Source organism: Carassius auratus, chromosome 49 (assembly GCF_003368295.1).
Source record: "Carassius auratus strain Wakin chromosome 49, ASM336829v1, whole genome shotgun sequence".
NCBI lineage: Eukaryota > Metazoa > Chordata > Actinopteri > Cypriniformes > Cyprinidae > Carassius > Carassius auratus.
The window spans coordinates 5,578,651-5,602,559 of record NC_039291.1 but is presented as its reverse complement, the minus strand read 5'-3'; the positions used below and the strand labels follow the sequence as shown (position 1 = coordinate 5,602,559).

Sequence of the window (23,909 nt, the reverse complement as noted above, 5' to 3'; positions counted from 1 at the left end):
CTTCCATGACTGTTCGTATAGTTCACCAAATTATAGTTTCACAAAAAAAAAAAACTAAATCTGAGTTCAACATGCATGTGTTTTTAAAACCTCTTTGTGTCAGAAGAATGTAAAAAGCTGCTTCCTTGTTTGAGGGAATAAATCACAGACTTGGCATTTTTTGGCTGAGCTTCTTGAAGGGTTTTTTCTTTGTGGTGAGTGTAGATGACAGCGGCGCTCGGATGTCAGTGGAACGGGGCCCAGCGGCTGGTTTGTTCTCTTTGTTCCTCAGGCAGGGTGTTTGATGGGGGTGGTGTTTTGTTTTAAGGGTGAGGGAGCCCTGGCCCTCGACCCTGCACTGTTTATTTACTTTATCTCGGCTGTGCATGCTGGGTAAAGAAGCAAAACTCTGAGAGCGCCTCAACCGTGTCCACTCTCTCTCTCGCTCTCTCTCTCTCTCACACACACACTCACACACACACAGACACTGGGCTGTCGGTGCATCCACATCTGATTTTAAGGTCCTTTCTCCTAACCAATCTTCATTTATAAGTGTATGTGTTCCCTTTTAAGGTCAAACAGAACCCAATCTGAAGTTTCAGTTGTTACTATAATATAGAAACGTCATGTTTCAAGCTTAATAACTTCTGTCTTCTGGGTTTTAATTGGTCAGAGGAACATACTTCAAAATATTAATGGGAGACAAATTCTGTTATTACTTGTAAACATACATAATTGTGTTGTTTAAGAGTTTGGGGTCAATAAGATATATACATATATACATATACATTTTTTTAAAATAAATGAGTAATTTTATTCAGCGAGGATACATTAAATTGATCAAAGTTGACAGTAAAGATATTCATAGTCTTACAAAAGATTTATAAAATGTTTCTTGAGCACCAAATCAGCATGTTAGAATGAAAATATTCTGAAAATAAGTATCCCGCTTTCCACAAAAATATCAAGCTGCACAAGTGTTTTCAACGCTGCAAATAATAAGAAATGTTTCTTAAGCGCCAAATCGTTCTTGGTTCTCCTCTCTGCTGTCGAAATCTGATTACACGTTGCCCTTCCACTAGAAATGTGCTTATCCCATCTACCCTGCAACATCGCAAACCGCATAATGCTCTCTTGAATCATATCAGCACACTCATCTCAAACCCTTACATTAAAAACCAAGGTGCTTCACGGTTCTCCGATATGAGGCGTAGATGACATAAACAGTAAGAAAACCCGGCAAAATGCATTTCTTCCAGCGAAACCGTTGAGGAAGAGCTCTATAAATAGAGCCATGTTGGAAAGCTCACTGCCGTGGTTATCAGTTCTCCTAATTGGCATCAGGGCAGCTCGCTCTCATAAAGCTGATGGTTCGGGCCAGCTGTGTGGCCATCAGCCCTGGAGGGAAAGCTTGCGGGGTGAGGGGGGTTTCGGAGGGGAGGACTTGGCGCCCTTCGGGTGGCACTGATGTGTGGGGACAGGTGGCCGCGAGAGCAGAAGACCCTCTGGCTCTCCGGCCTGCTTGTATTCTTAACTCCCCCGCTGAATGATTGTTTAGATTTAATTGGAGAGGATTCGTCGGGCCAGAGAAGTGCACTTTGCATACCTCTCAGCACCAAACCTGCTTTTATTAACTGTCAGATACATACGCAGGTGTTTATATTAAGTCCACTGACCGGAAAGCTTAAAATAGATGGAAGGGTTAAATTATTCAGACGTGTTGGAGAAGTGCTTAACAAAAAAATAACCTATTTTTGATTTAGGCTATATATTTAAAAGCTTCTTATATCATTTTTATAATTGAAAGGAACATGAGAGCAACTCGGTAGTGTATATAAACTGTGAAATTATTGATCACTTTTTTTCATTAACCCTCATGTTCTTTTTCTCAGTCTGAGAGACTCCTTGGCTTTTAATAGCTCAGAAAACATACTTCACATTGAAGTATCAGGTTGATGACTTCCTGCACTCATGAGAACCGATTATAAACATCATTTTAACTTGCTAACATGCAAGTTTAGGGTTTTGGAGACCTCGGGTATAAACAAAGAATAATTGCAATGGATTTTCACATGCAAAACATGCATGCCTGCTAATTTCTTTTGTTTTAATTAATTAATTATTATTATTATTATTATTTTTTTTTTAATTTTGAGGTCAACAAACCCAATTCTGGAGTTCCAACTGTTACTACAATATATAAAATTGACATTTCACATTTAAAAAGTTGGATTGGTCAGAGGACCATTCCCTATTAGAATTTGATGGCAGAATTAGAGGTTTCATTTTACATCACTTTTACACATACATAATTGGAGTCTCTGAAAGTCAATCTGAGTAGAACATGTGGGTTAAATATTTAAATTTCACGTACACAAATGTTCAAAAGTTTGGGATCAGTAAGATTTTTTTTTTAGAAAAGAATACATTCAGTCAGCAAGGGTGTATTAAATTTTGTAAAAGTGATAGTAAAGGCATTTATAATGTTTAATGTTAGATTTGATTTTAAATAGATGCCGATGTTTTGGACTTTATATTCTCAAAATAATCCTGAAAAAAAAAATGTTTCATAGGTTTTACAAATATATTAAACAGAAAACTCATATAAAACCATGAAAAATAGAACTTAAATAGGAAAAAAATTCAATTATGTGTACTAATTTGTAGATTATACGCAGTGTGTGAACATCAATTGAAAACCTCATCAGTGTCTTTGCTGGTGTTCTGTTCTTCTTGTGTGGTTTGCCCTCCCGCTGTCCGCAGTTAAAACATGTTCATTGTTGAGTGTGACATGTAATCAGTAAAAAGCTCTGGCGTTTCTTCAGGTGGCTTTAAGCTCTAATCCCTGCAGCAGAGCTCTCTGACTCAGCACGGCTGTACAGACACTGGAATAAATGCCCTCCCTCGCTTTTCTCTCTCATTCGCACACTTGCTTTATCCTCTTAATGAACAACCAGAGAGCAGCCCCGATTAGAAAAATAAGCCTCTGTGGAATGAAGATTACAAAAGATGATTTTAAATTGAATACTAGTCTAAATATCCATTTAATAAACCCCGTGGCCTTGTTTTAAGCTCGTACTACAGTGTTGCTTTGTTTCAACGCTGTGAACTGTCACTTGAAATACACTGTGTAGCTCAACTGAGATGAGAAAACTGACAACATATATGTGCAAAGGCAAGTTTGTAATCCTGAAAGGTGTAATTTCGTAATGAGTTTTCTTTAAAGTGGTATTAAAGAGAAAAACACTCTGCAAATGATTCATTAAGAGTTTCGAGAGCAGTCGCTCCCATCTTTGTGTCAGCTCAAACACAACACGAGATCGCCATTACTGCCAGTATTGCATTACCGTGGAAACTGAATACTTTGAATACATTTAAAAATAAAAGAGTCCATTATATTTTAAGTGTATAATCTATTTTGATTACTGCCAGTGCACGGGTTTGAACATCACTTGCTAAAGCTGTTTTGTGCATCTTCCTCTTTCTAGAAGTTTCTATTAAATTCCCAACTTCAGCCTTTTAACCAATAGTTGTAAAATGCTTTATCTGATGTGAGAAGATTGTTTGGGGGAAATGGGGGTGAAATGCATCAGTAGTAATGTGTAGAAAGATGATCTTGGCTCTGAGGTATGTGGACAGTGATATATTTATGATGACACTTTGACCTCAAGCTCATTTTTAACTCATAATGCATCTAAGATTGGGTTTTACTGCCTACAGAGTGTAAAATTAAGCCCTGCTTCTTTTTTAGATGAAAATGAAATTATTAATTCTCAAACCTTGTAGAACTGGCTTTGGCAGAGGTGTTTTATATATATATATATATATATATATATATATATATATATATATATATATATATATATATATATATATATATATATATAATCCTAAAAGATGTGTTATGTTTTGTCTTTCTATGACTATCTATATATCCATTAAAGCCATATGAATATCTACATGTTAAGTAAGTAATTATGGAAAAAATATAATAAATATATAAAAGATAGAAAATCAATGAAAGTTTAAGGCTTTTATGTATTCAATATGTTTCACTACAAGACTATATATATAAAATTTAACATTTTATTATAATATTTAATTATATAACATTTTATTAACTATTATGTTTTAAAATATTTTTAAATTAAACATAAATGATCTAAACATGGAAAAATGAATGATTTTAGATCTGTTTTTTGTGTGTGTGTGTGTTTGTGTATATCAGGATCCACCAACATCGGTGTCATTGGGACTAAGAATGGAAGAGATGATCTTCAACTTGGCTGACACACATTTCTTCTTCAATGACTTGGAAGTAAGTCCAGCACTTTTCTTATTTTCTTTGGGGGCCACCCTTTTTTTTTCTGTTTTTTTCTTTTTTTGCGATCACCATACCTGTCTTCACCCCCTGTGGAGTTTATTGCAAGCCCTCTAATATGGTGATGACTTCTACAGCTTGCTTTCTTAGCGGCCATATTTAAAACCCAGCCCCAAGATGTGGATAAGTCACAACAGAGTGTATACATTACATTACGAGCACAAGAGCAGTCCATTAAAGTTTAAGCCATAGCATCAACAACCATTTAATAGCAGGGTGCCTATTTCTCGCTAACGTCCCTCAGTGGTGAAGTATTACCTCGGAGCCCAAGGGACACTATGAATTTTACATGTGCTGTCAGTCTCCCCGGCCTGCTCCCACCACAGGCCCCCTCCCTTCCCTGCCGCCCAGGCCAATTTGTCAGCTTCTAATATTTCTGTATGTGCTCTGACTGTCTGCGTGTCATGCTGTGTGCTCGGTGTCTCTGTCCGCTCCGGCCGCAGACTCTCTGTCACGGTCTGAAAACGGCTGCTTTGCCTGATTCATGTCGGATCAGTGTAAAATCTGCCCCCGGGGGCAGTTACTGAGAGCGTATCTAGGTGTCTGTCTGCCCGGCCTGGTGAGGGGTGAAAACGAGACCGGTAGGGTCACTTCTGCTCATGATTGGCAGCGCTCCACGTGTTCATAGCAAGTGAAGTTAAGTTTGACCAGATCTGGTGTTGCTTGAGCTAGCGCTTCATTTAGTGATTTGAACAGATCAGTGATATTGCTGGTTAAAATAGCTTCAGGTCTGAAAATATGGACTGTCGAACAATTCAACAAATCCACAAACCCCCAAAAAAGCCGGTTCACCCCATCCAATTATTATTTTTTTTTTTTTTACTTTCTTTCTTATTTTTTTAAAGCTATCCCGTAGCTATGTGTTAGAAAAAAACTGTTCTGAATGACTCATTCACAAAAATAATAGATTTGGTTCTGTATCATTTTTATATGCAAATTTCTTAGACAAAAGTATCAACAGGATCTAAACTTTGCTGAAAAAAGGGTGATTGTTTTGTGATTTATAGTTTATACTTTTTTAGCAAGTAAAAGGCCTTTTAATATAATTATTAAAACATCCTTTCAATATGTGGTGCACATGTATATTTGCTGTGAATTTTCAGATTTATATAAAGAAAATGTAACACTAACTATTATATTATTAGAAATATTTCAAATTGAACACTTACTGGACTGACACAACTTATGTTTACTTGATTATACCTAATGTTCTTCTTCTTCATTCTTCATCTCAATATGTAATATATGAGCCATAAAAGCTGATTTATTATGATATACCCTTTTTTGTCTAAATATTTATTGAACAACCATTTAAAAAGACTATTATTATTTTATATGTCAGGCATTACAGGGTTAAACTCACTGATTCCGTTTGCAGTGGAAGATTATCAGTGAATAATAATAATAATAAATTCAATCCTACACAAAGCAGTCGTTTGACTTGGAATATAGAAACTAAGTCATGCACAACATTTATGATTATTTGCCTCCTTTTTGAAATCTTCAGTTCGAATTCATTGTAATTGCATGAAAAAGAGCAGCTCAAACATTCTTCTAAATATTTTCTTTTGTACTCAACTGAAGAATTTAAATCATACAGGTTTGAAATGGCATGAGGGTGGATTAACGATTAAATAATTTTCATTTTTGACTAAACTATGCTTTTAAGTAGCAGACTTTCCACACCAGACCAGATCTAACAGAACTAGCCCGAGCCCAGACACCACTGGTGAGCCACTTTCCCTCCTCCCCAGAACCCGACACCACTGACCCATTGATTTTCCTCTGTGTCCTACTCATGGCTGACCCCGCAGAGGAGGAAATGTTTTGTTTGATACTTAAGTGTGAGGAGAACTGTTGCGAGCCTGCCAAGTCTCATTAGTCAACGGCCTCGCTCTGCTTTTCCTGCCACAAGAACCAGGGAGAAAGAAAATGTTTGTGCTGCCTGAGACATTCGAGTGACGGGGAGATTCCAAATCGCACTCATCTTGATCAAAGTTAATTGGCAGCAATTGGCTGTTAAATATTTCCGTATGTTTGGCTACACTAAATTGTGCCCGCTGTACTTTGTATAATGGATATGCCCCCCGCCCCAGTCATTTAAAAAAGAAGAGAAAAAAAAAGACAGTTTTGTGACAAAGCTTAAATGTGGCTTTTTCACAACATCTGTCCTGTATTTTGATTCCGTTTCATGTGTTTAAACCACTTTGGTATGATTCGGCAGCCGAGGCATCTTGTAAAATGATTGGATTGCGCAATGCGCCGTTTTTCCTTTCTGCTATATCTCAGCAACGGAATTATTACATTTCATTTTGACACTTTAAAGCTAAGGACATTTCTCTTAAAACGACAGTTGCATGCAATAGCAGAAAACTTCACTTTCTCCACTTTAAACCCTAACAGAATGTTTTCTTTGAACTTAACATGGGTGTTCAGAAAGACAGACCGAAATTATGGGAGAATTTCAAGCTGTAAATACCAAAACAGATATGGCTCTGAGACCTTGAAGAAATGCACATGCTTGGTCTAATTTAGTCAAAGCCATAAAGGGATTTCCCTCTGGCTTTGCACATACAAATGCTTAATGGTGATTGGTGTTTGTCAACTGTGTAACTTACACAAATGTGCAAAGGACAGCCGGCACTGTCCAGAAATACACCATCAGCCTCTCAGCATTTGCTTCGTGCCAAACTTTTACAATGCTCATTTTGGGGAATGAAACAATACTAAGACTTGTGAATATCACTGTTTAGTGTTTAAATCAACCTGGATGCATTTTCTCGTGGTCATATCCTGTCTGATTAAAATGTCAGAGTTTGTTGGTAATGTGTGGGGTCATGTTGCATTGTGTTGTGTTAAATTATTCTGTGCAGTCAATAGGTTGTGTTATTTGTTCACTGTTCCGCCTGCTTTCCTGCACTTTTTGATATATTCTGAATTAATTGCATGAATGTTGTTATAGAGGGAGGTAATGCAATGGAAAAGTCGTTTTGGTCATAAGGAATCTACTTCACACACACACACACACACATACACACACACACACACACACACACACACACACTCACACACACACACACACACACACTATTGTGACCTAGCAGATACTTAAACAAGCAGATGTCTTTGGAAAAAGACACTCTGTCTTGTTTTTTTTTTGGCTCTTTTAATTATTTATATTGTACAGTGACAGAATATATTTCATGCTTGTCAGCAATATGATCCTTGTATTGATTGCAGTATATTGATTCAAATTTCTTCATGAGAGCGGAAGATTTTAGTGGTTATTTTCAGGAACCGCGAGTTTGATTTTAAGAGAGTGCGCAGAATGTCCGGTAGCATTTTTATGAATAATTTTATTGAACGGTTAATTTAAAAAGTGTGTTTCTGAAAAAAAATAATAATAATAATATATATATATATATTGGTAACACTTTACAATAGGGTCCCATTTGTTAATGTAAGTTAATGTATTAACTAACATGAATGAACAACGAACAATATATTACAGTATTTATACATCTTTATTAATGTTAATGAAAATACAGACATTTACTGTTAGTTCATGTTAATTCATAGTGTATTAACTAATGTTAACAAGCACAACTTTCGATTTTAATAATGCATTAGTAAATGTTGAAATTAACATTAAGATTAATAAATGCTTTTCATTATTAGTTCATGTTAACTAAAGAAGTTAACTAATGTTAACTAATGAACCTTATTATAAAGTGTTACCAATATATTTGTATGTTTCAGTTATTCAAATATATTGCTGTGCCCTTTTTATTATTAGATTTTTATAAAGGATATTTATAAAAAAAAATCATCCACTGTATATTACATTTTGTCATATTTATTTACATTTATTTGCATTAAGTTCACTACCATTCAAAGGTTTAGATATTTTTAATTTTTTGAATAATATGCTCATCAAGACTAAATTATATATATACCGTATACAGCACAACTGAAATATTGTGAAATATTATTTAAAAAAAATGTATATTATTCTTTAATATATTTTTATATATATTTTTCTTTTCTGTGATGACAAAGCTGAATGTTCTGCAGCCATTACTCCAGTCTTCGGTGTCACATGTTCCTTCAAAAATAATTTTAATATGCTGATCTGCTGCTCAAGAAAAAAATAATATTATCCATGTGTTCTTTTGTATTTTAACTTTGTTAAAATCAGTTGTCCTTCTTAATATTTCTGTAGAAACCCTGATACTTTTTCCCAGGATTTTTTGATGAAAATAAATTTCATTTATTTGAAATAGCAATTTTTTGTAAAATTACAAATGTATGTAGTGCCCCTTTTCATTAGTTTGCATCCTTGCTAATTAAGTACTAATTTCTTTCAAAAAAAAGAAATCATACTGAACCCAAACTTTTGATTAGTATTGTATGTGCATAAAATTAACAGCTAATTTACTTTTCAGTTTTGCCTTGGAAATATCCACAATTCAATTTGAAACTAAAATAAGCCCATTAATAACTCTTTCCTTCATATTTATTTATTTATTTATTGATTGATGTTATTTTATTTTTTTAGGAGAGATCAGGGCACAAAAAAAAAAAATCTTTTTTTACAAACCACACATTTAATATGAGCACACAGGTTTAGTTGGCATGGTTATCTTTGGTTATACCACAACTGGTTATACAATAATTATTGTGTGCAATTTCTCCAGCTTGTGTGGTATAATGTGTGCAGTACCTGAGTGTGAGGACGTGTTGGGGATGAAAGCATTCTTGTGTGTTGGGTGAGAGGTGGAGAGTGGGAATGTGTGTCTCTGGAGGCCAGGCCATGCTCCCTCTCAGTGGGGAAGGGCCACGGCTCGCCGGGAGAGAAAACAACACAGAGCCGTCTGCGGGACAGTTCTCCTCCCTGGTTCTGCCGAGATGGGAACGGTTTCAATTATTCCCGGCCATACCTCTGCCGATGCATACCTGAGGCCAACTCTTTGACACTGCAAACGGGATGTTTTAGCACCTCCTTTTAGCACTTATCAGTTTACAACTGGGATTGTATTTACGTTTTTTTTTGTTGTTGTTTTTTTAGAAGTGCATTTTTTTGGTGACATCTTATGACTTTAAAACAACTTAACACATTGTTGTAGTCTAACATCATCATTCTTAATTTTCAGTTTTCCTCTCAGTTATTTAGGTAGATAGCTTTGTTATTTAAAATACAGTGTTTCTGGCCAATACCACAAGCAAATGTTCCATCAAAATTCCTCAAACTCCTTGGAGCAAACCAAAATAGAGGAGTGACTCTTTTGAAAGTGAAATAAGTCATTATCATAACTTTCCCTGCGCTTGTTGTGTGCTCGGGAACGCGATTGACTCTGTGGATTGAATGTGTTTTCACGTCTAGACGCAGGTAGTGTCTTTTGGCTGTCAGGGCTTTAGAAGTCCCTAGGCAGGAGCCCTGATGTGTTTTGGAATGACTAAAAAGAGAACAGAGAGCTTTTAAAGTCAGTCTGTCTATCCTCTCTCAGCATTGGCCCCTCTCTTACCCAGCAGCCCACAGTAATGGGGCCTAAAAGCAATAAGGGTTGTGCGTCTGTGGAAAATGTAGTGTTACAAACAATGTGGTGACAGATGATGGTTTTGAAGCCGATTGCTTATCCTTATGCATAAATATAGAGATTTTTAGATTGAAGCAACATTGTGTTTCAAATTAAGATCCACAGTTTAGACAATATGTGAAAAAATGTTTTAGATATGCTGATATAATACCGTTAATAAGAGTAGGTTTTTGCTTTTCTTCCTATTTGGACAGACTTTTGTTTTAACTGGCGTCACATCTATAAGGTAGAGTTGCAATGGAACATTTGGCTCTTGTGCATGGGTGTTGATGAACCAGACCGTGTTTGACCAAATCTGAACCATATTTTCCGTAGTTTCCGAGTTTACGTAGGGGCCAGATTCACGAATTATATTAGTAATGAAATTCTTCTTAACTGCTAGTTAAGAATGCTTTTACTCCTGAAAACATTTCTTAAGAATGTTCCAATCTGTTTTTTTTTTTCCTTCTTAAAATTGTTCTAAAAATAAAACTTTGGAAGTATTTGAATGCCTGAAAAGAAATACAGTGTTACAGAATGCAACAAAGCATGCCATCTTGCGACAGGCTCTTTGACGGTCAGTATTTAAAGGACATGGTGCATTAAAAACATGTTTCCAAATTTTTTACTCCCCCAAAGCAAGTTGAGAGTGATTATGAGAGTAGGCATCACCAAAAAACAAAAAAAAAACAAAGATTTATATTGATCAGCACCATACAATCAGAATCACCAAAGCCTTTAATTGTCTTCTTAAAAAAGAAACATTTTCTTAAGAAAATTTCTAAGATTTGCACTTTTTACAAACATCTTTGAATGAATGAAAATAATTTCCTTTCTTAAGAAGATTTTCATGAATCTGGCCTCTGCTCTTTTCCGTATCAATACGCCGGAGTGCGAAAAGCCTCGGTTTTAGGAAGGTCACGCTTCCAGAGAGCTTTGTTTTACTTGGTTGTTTGAATTCCATGACTGTTCGAGCACAAACTGTGGATTGGAATGAAGTGGGTCTGAAGAACTCTCTTTGTTCTCCATATCCTGTGTCCAACCCACAGGTAAGACGCTCCCTCCCTCTTTCCCCTCTACCTCTCTTACCCTTTGCGTGGGCCAACTGTGATGGGAAAGTGAGGGGAGGGGGGGCAAACACTGGGGTCATCAACCCCCCTCACAGACGGGGGATGACAGACCCTGCCAATGGAGTGGCAGCATTGAAAACCTGCGAACCATGGATTGGGCTTTTTCACATGGACTTAGCTTGTAGGCTTGGAGGAATGTTGTGATGATGGCTGTAATCACTCACACTGTGCCTTTGTTACCTGGGACGCTCACCTGTTTGGGGAGCTGGTTCCTTCTCCAGACTGAGCTTTAGTGGAGTTTAGGGTCTGGCCCAAAGGCACGGCCAGGAATGAAAGCCCTCTTACCTCCTGAGCTGAGACAGAAAAAAAAAAGAAACTAAGGTAGCCAGGGAGAGTAATGCAATACGGATGTTTCCAGCTCGGGAAAGTGAGGTTTGTAGTTTTAAATAATCATTTTCTTTTTTGACATTGTGCAGCAGTCGCTTCTGTGCAGTCGGCAGCGAAGCCCTTCCTCTGGCCAACAGGAAGAATCAGCCAGTCCGGCCTGATTGCTTAATGACAGATGCCAGCCGAACAAAGGAGGCTCTGATAGCTCGTATAAATGAAACGGTTTTTCTAGGGCTGGATAGTCAGAGGAGGAACATTGAAAGGAAAATGAGAGCGAGTGAATGGAAATAGAGAAGAGCCGATTTCAAGGTGTTTCTTTTGTAGTTTGTTAGGCTTCTCTTGCCGTTTCCCACAGTTTTTCCCACACTTTTATTTCTTTTACCAGGACCTTCATATAGTTTAATGAATGAGAAGGGATCAAGAAATTGATGAATTAAACAGAGACAACGTGTTTGTGCAAGACGTAATTTTTGTACGGATTGCAGAGGAGGATCTTTACACAGCCTACAGTAGGAACATCTGGTGTTAGTTAGCAGCGATTGTAGCTTTGTAAGAACCACTGCTTGGTGAACGAGGAGAACTACAATAAAGAAAAAGACAGGCCTATTTACACTAGATCACACTCAACACCATTGCCATCTCAGTTTTTCCTACATATTTATGAAAACGTAAAAAATATATATAATTTAAGAATGTAAATAAAAAAGTATATTTTTTTAAATACTTTTTGATGCATAATACCATGGTTGTATTACAATAGGAAAATCATAATATCATATATATATATATATATATATATATATATATATATATATATATATATATATATATATATATATATATGTGTGTGTGTGTGTGTGTGTGTGTGTGTGTGTGTGTGTGTGTGTGTGTGTGTGATTGTTGCATAATCCTTTATTATTTTTTATGGCAAATCTACTTCACTGCTTATTAATATTTGAAAAACAAAATGACTAAAATCATTAAAATAATGAGATACTGTATGAGACTGCTGCATGTTATTTTACTATTATTTTTAGGAGAAAAAAAAATGTTTTATCTGTGCCACAACCAATTAATATATATCTCTTTATTTTTTATTTAATTTGATCTTTTTTCTATGATACAAATATTTACATATTGTGACGAGTCAGCTGCCTCCTCCCTGATTGTCACCGGCACCCCGTCCTAAATCGCCGCCCTTCACCAGGCTCCCGACTGGAGTGGGTGTGTGAGAGGAGGGGCGCTGGACGAGTCAGGGCTGGCGGCGTGTGATGGGGCACACCTGAAGGAAGTGGAGCCTCATTACCGCCGCTGTTTAAAAGCCCAACGCGCCTCTCCTCAGGAGACCGGTCTCTTCCCCGTGCATGCACACTGGTGTCCTCGTGGGTCCAGGAAGGGTGCGTTGAGGGACTCCCGCACCACCAAGACGTGAGCTGCCGGACCCGCGATCCGGATGGGAACCGCACCCGTATACACGGCCGACGGGCCAGGATGCCGGGCCGTCCATCCCCTACCAGCGCCGCGGCCGATGAGAGAGATGCGGCCGCTAGAGGAAGCCGCCGCCCCTCGCGCCCCGGACCAAGGAGGGGAGCGCGTGCGGCCGCCGGACTCCGCCCCTTACCTGGACCCTTCCTCCATGAACACTGCCTGACCCACACGAACCCCGCAGCACGACGAGGACACCAGATTCCCTGTTATTTTGGACACTTTCCCCCTTTGGCCACTTTTATTCCCTTTATTTTATGATTTCTGTTAATAAAAGCCTCTCCGAGGCCTGACGCCACGCCCACTGTGTCTGTCTTGTGCTCCTCCCGTGACACTGGTGGAGAATGCGGGCAGGCGGAGCCTAGACAGCGCAGTTGGGAAACGTCTGGTGACGTCACCCCCTCTCGCTTGCAAACGTTCGTGAGAACCCAGACTGGGACGGAGGAAAACTGGGGACAGCCTCCCAGCCACACAAGGGGTAAGTGACTTTTCCATTGTCATTTTACCCTGTGGTTGGTTGAGGCTGTCACTTAAACCCGGTTTCTCTGTCCCTGTTCTGGTGCGCTGCGAGAGGGAGGACCGCCCGGAGAGGAAGCCCCGCCCACTCCGACCGTTTGGAGCCTGGTTGAGGATGGTAGCACTCCCGTGTGGGTGGCGCCCTGGGGACGGGGATGTCGCTTGGGAGGGGGAATGTGACGAGTCAGCTGCCTCCTCCCTGATTGTCACCGGCACCCCGTCCTAAATCGCCGCCCTTCACCAGGCTCCCGACTGGAGTGGGTGTGTGAGAGGAGGGGCGCTGGACGAGTCAGGGCTGGCGGCGTGTGATGGGGCACACCTGAAGGAAGTGGAGCCTCATTACCGCCGCTGTTTAAAAGCCCAACGCGCCTCTCCTCAGGAGACCGGTCTCTTCCCCGTGCATGCACACTGGTGTCCTCGTGGGTCCAGGAAGGGTGCGTTGAGGGACTCCCGCACCACCAAGACGTGAGCTGCCGGACCCGCGATCCGGATGGGAACCGCACCCGTATACACGGCCGACGGGCCAGGATGCCGGGCCGTCCATCCCCTACCAGCGCCGCGGCCGATGAGAGAGATGCGGCCGCTAGAGGAAGCCGCCGCCCCTCGCGCCCCGGACCAAGGAGGGGAGCGCGTGCGGCCGCCGGACTCCGCCCCTTACCTGGACCCTTCCTCCATGAACACTGCCTGACCCACACGAACCCCGCAGCACGACGAGGACACCAGATTCCCTGTTATTTTGGACACTTTCCCCCTTTGGCCACTTTTATTCCCTTTATTTTATGATTTCTGTTAATAAAAGCCTCTCCGAGGCCTGACGCCACGCCCACTGTGTCTGTCTTGTGCTCCTCCCGTGACAATATATATTTATTACTTGAGAGTTACGGTACACTGAATGTACACATTAAATGTGCAATTTTATTATTTCTATGAAAGTTCAAAACCATATAAAAAAACAACCTGAATACAAATGTATCATTGACCACATTATCGATATAGAATTTTTACCACTAGCCATCGTGCTGTACTTCATATAATATTTACAGCATCTCATCCTTTCAACATAACACCTTCTTGAAGGTACCTTCAGCCACCCTTGAAGATCAACCACATGTTGGGCTTTACCACTTAAAGCTGTCCCATCCTCGGTTATTAGGCTTAACGGTGTTTACGAGTGCTTAAGAAGCTGCCTTAATGAGTCTCATGAGTTACTGTAAGACATTAGGACCAAGCGGCTCCATTAGGGTCCTGGTGCAGCTACCAGAGTGGCAGTCAAGTGGTTTATGTGGGCTCCAGCTGTGTGCAGTAATTGCTAGAGGTTGTGCATTCTTTCTCTGCCCTCACTTTCATCCCGGAGGTCTGGAAGCCCACAACACGACTGTTAATTGTGTGTCGTAATAACCAGCGAATTAAAAGGCAATGTAAACATGTGGTGATTCTGTCAAAGGGAGATGGTAACGTGTTAAGAGACCTAGACAGCTGCACACACTCAAACGTTGGTGGTACTTCTGGAATGTGTTTGTGCTTTGGGTTTATAGTTTGGATTTTTTTATCAATCAAACTTTGGTTGGAAATATTTCGAATACTCCATGTTTTATTTATATGAAACGGCGCATTTGTCATCATAACCGTTCATAGTCAGGATTAAACGTTTTGACGGGGGGGCCCAGTTTTCTTTAATGATTTTGAATTGTCCAAAGGTCCTCTTTGGAAAATATATTGGTACTTCAGAAGTATGACAGGTCCATTGCTGACTATCTAGAAACAGATTACACAAATAGCTTGAGGTGTTCCTGATCCGTGGCTGCAATTGGCAGTCCATCTTTTGGCCCCACAACACTCGGAGTTCTCCATGTGAGGTCACCCCGGCGCCCCCCTCACAAACGCCCATGCCTCCAGTCCCCTCCTCCTTATCTGAGCCTGTGGAGCCCTGGAGAGGAGGAACAGGGCACCGGGTCAAAGTCTTTTCCTCTTTGGATCTCGAGGCTTGCTGGGAGAGGCTTGGCGAGAGAATGGCTGCATTAGAGCAGGGGTTGGGGGTCAAGATTTTAATTCTGTTAAAGAACAGCTGGTTTGAGTTTCTCTTCACGTTGCTTTCCCCTCCCTCTCCCCACAAATCCAGAGAGATGAAAAATTTGTTCAGAGGGGAACCAGTAAAATAAAAAAGGTTTACGGTCTAAAGCGCTTACCCCTACCCTGCTGTAGCATTAGACAGGAATGCAATAACGTCAGCACTTGGACAGGTTCAGATTGAGTTAAAACAAGGAAGTGCTTTTTTTACTTTTGTGTCTTAGCAGCCTGTTGAAACTTAATTAAAAGGCTTAAAGATCTGGAAAGGAAATTCTAAAGAATGGCTAAAAGGAAATACCCCCTTCTAAAATTCAACTACCAAGTAAATTGTTAGATTAAACTTGAAATATGAATGGAGGTTTAAAATAAGATCTGGCAATGTCAACCCAGTTTCTTTTTACTTCATTGGACAGGGTTTAATTTATAATTTGTAATTATAAGTATACATATATATTTTTTTATTATTTTTTATGAGTATATTTGTAATATTTATAATTAGAATTTTAGCAAGTTTATACAGAGAGGTGTAATTCCTAATTAAAATTTAATATGATTGTAATTCTAGTGATAATATATATATATATAATTTATTTACCTATTTATTTTCTTCCAGATGATTTTTGGAACACACAAGCTGCCATCTCTGTCTTTCCATGTGATTTTAGTTTGATTTGAATGCTCATGCCCTGCTCACTAACATCTAGAGCTCTTATGAGGGGAGGGGTAGAGGACGACTATAAATGGAAAACTAATAACAGATTTTCAGTCTGCTTTCTCCTAAAAACTGGCCTCAGGCTGTGTTGGTGTGTGGCTCGGCAGCAATCAGAGGTCATAATTTCATTGGCGGTTAGCATCAGGTTCAATTTTTCTAGTACGTTACATTTACCAGAAAGTCTGGTTTGTGTTACTGTGTACACTGGCTGAATCAGCTCTGAGCTGTAGAATCATTCAGCCTCTCCAAGAAGTGGACACCCTGAAGGAGGCATAGATGCTCTCATTATTCCACAGCTATCTCCTTGTTCAGGCACTGGACTCTGGATTAGCAGACCTAACACGGAGAAGCTGTTTCTACCTTCCCGGAGTCTACCGATCCGGTCCCATTTGACTTTACGTACCAACAAATGTGTATATCAAGAGATCCCCCTAGTGGTAGTGGGCAAATGGGTCGGACCCCCAATCCCCTGATGATGGTGTTTATTTTTATTAAGATTTAGCAGGTGGGGGTTAGAGGCTGGAAGTGGTTGAGGGTTGATTTGAGCTTTCGGGAGAGAGCTTAGTCTTCAATTGGGAATTCCACAGTTGTTGACATTATTCACTTCATGGATTCAAACTGCCAAATCATAACCAATTTTTATATTTTAATTACAACCAGCTCACCATATCCATCCTTTGCTTTTGCTTGTTTCCAGGAATGCGATCAGGTCCACATCGATGATGTGTCGTCGGACGACAACGGGCAAGATCTAAGGTAAAGTTAGCACCATGCTAGCCCTTTCACAGTTCACTCTGACTGAAGCCAAGCTTAAAAGCCATTCTCTCTCTCTCACTCTCTCGTTTCTGTTCAGTACATATAATTTTAGCACAGACGGATTCCACGCTGCTGCCACTAGTGCCAACCTGTGTCTGGCCACCGGCGTACGAGGAGGTGTGGACTGGATGAGAAAGCTCGCCTTCCGCTACAGACGAGTAAAAGAAATTTACACCACCTATAAAAATAACGTCGGAGGTAATCCCCCAATAACCTGCTTTGCTAAAATTGCTGGGGACGAGGGGTGGTGTGTCAACAAAATCACTCATAAGTTTCTCAAATAATCCCTTATGCAGAAACCACTTGGTCTGGGTAGATTTCGAAAGTTCTCAAAGTATTCGCGGGACGGTCCAACTCAAACAATATTTCTGTTCATTTCAGGTCTGCTTGGCCCAGCCAAAAGGGAAGCATGGTTGCAATTGCGAGCAGAAATTGAAGCCCTGACTGACTCCTGGTTAACACTGGCACTGAAAGCACTAACATTAATCCACTCAAGGTAGGCCTTAGCACGAGCGAATTATATAGAGCCCATCTCTGATACACATAAATCAGGGTTTGCTTTATGCCCTAATACGTCAAAGAACACTTACTCTCTGTATTATACAGCATTTTAAGTGACACCAATTAAAGCTCCATTTATCATGGGGCGTTTTGAATGACAAATGGCATGCCTGGTTAGCCTTGTCCTCCCCTGTGCACTTTAACTTAGTTTGCCATTCAATTACAGATCAAACTGTGTGAACATCTTAGTGACCACAACACAGCTCATACCTGCCCTCGCCAAGGTCCTCCTGTATGGACTGGGAGTAGTATTTCCAATTGAAAACATTTATAGCGCCACGAAAATAGGTAAGTGTGAGCTCAGTATTAACTACCTGTGTGTATGAATGGACTCTATTGGAGTGTGGCCGTAATTACTGCGATGTTACGTGTAAACAGCGCGATTGGGTTAGGCTGCAGAAGTGGCGGACACACGAGAGGGTTGATGTTCAGGAAGAGGTCTAATCAGGCTGGGATTATTTTCTTGGAGCTCAGCCTGAACTGGGCCTCTCCTTTTCAGGTCTACATATGAAACCACTTCGGCAAATTTATGTCATTCCTTCTTTTCGGCCTCTCCGCTTTTTCGAATGCAAAATAAACACCAACCTTTACTTCCATTTTTTTTTTGTTCGCGCAAAAACTCTGCGCCTCCTTCGCTGCGCCATATGCATGGAAGGTTGATTTAGCTTGTTAAACTCCATTTGTCTCACGTTCTAAGAGGAATAAGGCACACTTAATGCTTTTCAGACTGCTTTTATCTGAGCATTGAATATCGTATCTCCAACCCAAGGCAAAGTGTTTACACTGCGTAATTTTGTGTAACTTATTGCATGTTTAAAGAGCCCCTCACTGGGCCTGGATCTTGTATATGGCTCCCTTGCTTTCTGCAGCGACCTAAACCTGTTTCTCCTCTCCCCAGGAAAAGAGAGCTGCTTCGAGAGAGTAATCCAGAGGTTCGGGAGAAAAGTTGTATATGTGGTGGTGGGGGATGGCGTGGAGGAGGAGCAAGGGTCGAAAAAGGTATGAAGACGCCTGGAACTCTATAGCACTTTCCCTTCAAACCTCTCATTTCTTCAGGCCATTCCCTGAAAATGTCACTGGACCAGCGAGAGAATTATTCCTGCATTGTAATCAGCTCAGTTCCCCTGACAGCTTGAATGTAAAGGGAGGCAAGATGACATAATTACACGTCCCTGCATGTGACTGTGCCGTTTCAGCATGTGCAATGCTAGACAAATCCTCTCAGGTATATTAGAGGGTCGGTTCATAAATATAACATGTTTTTAAGGTGCTTAAATTGTTGTAAGATAAGTCGAGGAAATTCCGAAGACCATCAGGACCATCAGAGGAGTGTTGTTTTCCAACCCAACCCAATCCAACCCAAAAGATTTATGTTACCTGTCGCCTGCATTCAGAGCATCCACCAAGTTATCTAAAGCTATAAGCCACAGAATTCTAAATCATTAATTGTGTTATTAATTATGAAAGCAGCTTGTTGTTCAGACAGGCTGCAAACAGACAAAAATGTGTTGGTGTGATTATTTTATCATGCCAAGTGATTTGTTCCATGTTGTCAGTTAATCATGCAAGGAATGCGAACATAGGAAGTTTAAGTTTTACATGTCAGTCCCCATTTCCTCCAAGATAAAGTGTTTAGATGGAGCGCAGGGTTGTTTTAATAACTCCTTGGCACTTAAGAAACCCAGCTTGATATAAAATGCCACAGTTTCGTCAGATACAACACTAGTGTCAAGGGTGACTTTGTATGAAACCACCAAAGCAAAGTTAAACCTTTGTATACTTTCGTTTTTTTCCATCGTATCCCAGAAACAATTCCCTCTAGTTAATAACTCGACCGAGGCAAAGAGATACCATCTCTGGCTTTTAAAGTTAAAAGCAAAGACAATTTACAAAACAAAAGAAAAGAGTCTTTTAAGGGTCAGTGCAAGCTTCTCTAAGCGGAACATATGCCTGAGAGAGGCTATACCTTTGATAAGACTCAGGAATGGTTTGTGTGTGGATGACTCTGAGCTGACAAGCTTCTTTCATTCCGGGCAGAATCATATTTCCCTGTGGCCTCTCCCAGGAACAATGCCTCATTTGCACTGTTGTGTTCGGATACATTGCTGTATATGTATAGTTGATTTAATAGTTATTTTCCACCAGGCCTTTCTTTTTACTGAGGAGTAGTAAAATATTTAGCTGTGCTTTCTAATGGGGCCTTTGTTGTTTTATATATTTTAAATATGTTTTATTAAATGTTTCCAACAATAATATTATTAAAATGTATAAAGTTATTCGAATTAAACAAATTTAGTTTTTTAATCATCCGCCAAATCATCCTGCGGAAAGAAAAACCACAGAACAGGAAATTATGTCATAAAGGGGACCCCTGAAGAACCTCATGACTATGTATCAAGGTCCATAAATTTCTTAAAATCTTTTTATGACCCGGCAGGTTCAGGTTGTAGAATAATAGCATGTGGCGCCTCCCCAAAAATGAAATCATATGTTGTGAATAAATAATTCCTGGTATTTTATTATTAGTATTAACAAAACAACTTACCTTGGGGGAAAAAACATATTTTGAAAGCTTTTTGAAATTTTAAAAAAGGATTGTGATGCATGTGTACACATGTATCCAAGGTGTACGATTCGTTTTTTTAAATGGTTTTAATTGGTTACACCATATGACATTTTGTCATTAAATTGAAAATGGTCAAAAAAAAATTCTTTACATACAGTATGAAAAAAAAAAACATGAACACAAAGACTCCCTTTATTTTCATGTAGTTGAGCTGTCAAAATTAGATTGTTTTTTTATTATTATAACTTTTTTAATGATATTTACTGAGTGATCTCAATAATATGGTGCTGCTTAAGTGCTTGGTGTTTGTAAGTCCTTCCTCGTGTGATGTTACGGGCCATCGAGGCTGTTCAGACGGCACTCAGGGGCGTGATTGTTTTTCTAAGTGAAGTGCTCATTGCAGGTTTTGTGTTTCTTTATTTTCTCTTTCATCCTCAAACTCTCTCGCTCTCTCCCTGTGTCTCTCCAGCACAACATGCCTTTCTGGCGGATCTCTAGTCACTCTGACCTCATGGCCCTGCACCACGCTCTGGACCTGGAGTACTTGTAGCACTGGGACGGCCCTGTCACTCTGTCCCAGGCCATGCGGGGGCCCTGCAGACCCACATCTAGCACCGTCAGCCTGCTGCGTCGCCCGGGCGTCTGCGTTCCGACAGCACTAGACCAAAAACAAAATCGTTCACACACATAACGTAGAGAGAGAGAGCAGCATGCTCAGCGTGTTGACACATGGCCGCAATTCGTCTTAACCCTAAACCTTTTTCGAAGTGGAGGAGAGTGAATTTATGGCACTGCAGCTGCTGGCCCTGGTTACTGTGAATTGGCTTTTTTTCCCGAAGCCATCAAAATGTTTTACAGCCCTGTCTATGCGGGGGACTCGGCAAGGGTTCACACCTGTGACAAAAACTGAGCTACCGATGCCTTTGGAACTCAGCAGGACTCCGATCCCACTGCAACTTGGTGTACTGTTTTGTCTCGAGCGATGGTACAAAGACAGTGGGGCACAACTCCTTGGTTTTCCTCGTTTCGCCAGACCTGTTGCCCTGGACGTCTTACGCTTCTTATTTATAATCTCCGAGAGACTTTGTGGAGCGGCACTTGGCCCCAAAAAAAGAAACGTGTGCCTTTTCGCATTACAAAGTACTTTGATTCCACTACACCAAGAAGTTTAAGCAGAAGATAAAGGATTTTCTAAGTAATTTAAGGAAAAAGATTTAACGAAACATTATTTACATTGCAGAGACAATCGTGTACAGACATTTTTTTGTGCGTGTGAGTGTGTAAATTTGTAATCACTGGACTATTCCTTCCTATATTGATTAAGGTACATGCTGTGGAAAGCGGTTTCATTAAATTACGTACGTAAAGGCGTTGACGCAGTAGTTCGTGCAAAGCCTGAAATTGTTGATTGTGTTCAAGGTTTCATTCAATGAATAAATATAGATAAGGATTTTTTTTTTAGTGATAATCGTTTTGTCATGACCAAAAGCATGGATGTCAAGTGTCAATAATTTCGTATTTTTCTTCAGTGATGTTTTGTTTCCTCCTTTTTTACGCTTTGCTCCTCAAAGGTGGCGAGTCCATGTAGAGACTTTCTCCACGATGAAATGTGACTCTTTCAGTCAGGATTTCATAGCGAATTAAATCCCAATGGTAGCTCAAACTCCAAGGAAGAACATAAGCAGCATAATAAGAATAATAATCTTCTGAATGTCAAGCTTCAAGCCGAGTGTAAATGTCTGTATCCCCAGTACTATCTCTGCCCGAGCTGGACATTGAACCTCAGCATTTAAGCTTAAATAGGTTTTATTATCTTTTGTACCGGCGCTAAAGCAGAAAGTCTTGTACAGCAAGTGTAATTTTGTATGAAGTAGTCTTTTTATTTTGATTGTGTGCACTTGGAAATCACTGTAGTTGGATTTTCATGTTGCATATTGGTAGTTCTAAGGTAACTGTGGACTGGAAACGCTAGCTCTTAGACTTTAAAAAAGAAAGCCACTACTCACTCGCACCTACACACACACACACTCACTCTCACAATGGAGTTGAGAACATACATGTGCTATCGACTGTGAATTTCCCCAGCTAACTCAGTCTGTTTTTCATTTTTCCCTCCCGGCACATGATGATGTTCGGTTCCTGCAGGTGAGGTCGTCTTCTCTGGCCTAGTTTTTCTCACCACATTTACAATTTCACCCCTCTTATTGCATCGCCCGCCACCCCCCGTACCGGGGAATCACATTTTGCTGCTAGATCACGGTAACAGTAGATGTTTTCTAGATTTAACACACATTTAGATTTTTTTGTTTTTTTTAATAAATGATGCAATCATAATGCAAACTGGAAATAATATTACAATATGTGGGCCTCATTGTGAAACAGTTTGTTGTGTCTGCGAAAAGATGTGTACAGATGTTTTTGACATTTATTATTTGATTGTGTTTAAATTAATAAAAACTGATTTGTGAACTGTTACACACATTTTTCCCGTTTTGCAAGTGATTGAAATGGTGGCTAAGCAGTCTTCTGCCATAGAGTTTCTATTTATTGACTGTTTGCTCCTGCGATCAAATGCCTCCGAAATTAAGTGTTTCGGAATAGCAGTTTTCTGGAACTGATGAATGTCATTTTACGTATACACACGGACACTTTATAAAAGTCGCATTTTATGGGATGGGAATGTAGATTTTGTGTGGTCTCTTCATTTCTTCTCGTCGTTTGGTCTGCAATTCAGCATTTCCCACACTGACAGATTCTCAGACAACACGTCATGTATGGCACTTTTGTTTAACTGATGTAATGCCATATAAAGCTCTCCGTCCCTCTCATCTCTGTGGAAAGCAACTGTTAAAACAATATGTGGGCTCTCAATGTGTACATTAAAAATCAAAGCTTTCAGTTCATTTAGGAGACTTGCTTCCACACAGTGTGATCTATAGACACCGTCTAAATTTATCACACACTGACAGAAAAAACGTTCTTTTGTTATGACGAGTCTGATCACATTCTTATAGCTTTGCTTTTCTGCTTCAGCCAGAATTTCTGGATTCAGATGAGGGGAATGAGCCCTAATCATGCTACACAGGCACCACAAATTTGTCTGTCTGGCGGTTTGTGTTATTATTGGGGATAGTTGAAGGTGAAACCCTCACCTAATTGTGATTTTTCTTTGCAACACAGCCAAATGCTTCCAATAACAGCTCCTCTCCACAGATGTTTCCCTGTGTTTTCCGAAACAACACGCCGCGTGGCCACTTGCAGTTGGGAGTTGAGTTGGTTTATATAACACGCATGAAAAATATTTATGAGGCTGATTTCATGAGGTGGCCAAAATGAAGATGTAACAAGAGACTGGCAGAGGAATAGAGATGTTCCTGCAAGCACTCAGAAGAATCAAACTTCCATTGAATCTTATTTTACATGGTTCTGTTCTTTGATTAAGAAGTCAATTATGTTTTCAGATGGCATCTAAGCAATATGCCAGGGGACTTGGAGGCTGCCAGGAATGCTAGATAGGGCTGTAGTCCTTGGATGGCAATATATATGTATACAATTGAAAGCCAAAATTCTGTCGGAGTCTCATTTACCACACTGGGACAGAATGGGGTTTGCTTCCTTTGATTTTCAATGGAGTCCAAAATAATCCAAGAGACTGGAATAATCCTTGATATAAACAGTAGCATTGTAGCAATACAAGACACTATGTATATATATATATATATATATATATATATATATATATATATATATATATATATATATATAAATATAATTTAAAATAATATATATTAAT

The 23,909-nt window shown here is 39.7% G+C and overlaps 1 protein-coding gene across 9 annotated transcripts in view; it reads left to right on the top strand.

Moving 5' to 3' along the window:
* The window catches only part of LOC113066080 (eyes absent homolog 1), a 44,766-nt gene extending 21,966 nt beyond the window's left edge, over nt 1-22,800 (top strand). For all 9 annotated transcript variants that reach the window (XM_026237699.1, XM_026237696.1, XM_026237698.1 and 6 more), the window contains 7 exons: nt 4,208-4,297; nt 16,871-16,929; nt 17,027-17,187; nt 17,371-17,485; nt 17,717-17,838; nt 18,449-18,549; nt 20,586-22,800. In XM_026237699.1, coding sequence (XP_026093484.1) covers nt 4,208-4,297; nt 16,871-16,929; nt 17,027-17,187; nt 17,371-17,485; nt 17,717-17,838; nt 18,449-18,549; nt 20,586-20,666 — 729 coding nt within the window. In that variant the 3' untranslated portion in view covers nt 20,667-22,800. The remainder of the gene's footprint in view (nt 1-4,207; nt 4,298-16,870; nt 16,930-17,026; nt 17,188-17,370; nt 17,486-17,716; nt 17,839-18,448; nt 18,550-20,585) is intronic.
* Nucleotides 22,801-23,909: the final 1,109 nt, after the last annotated feature.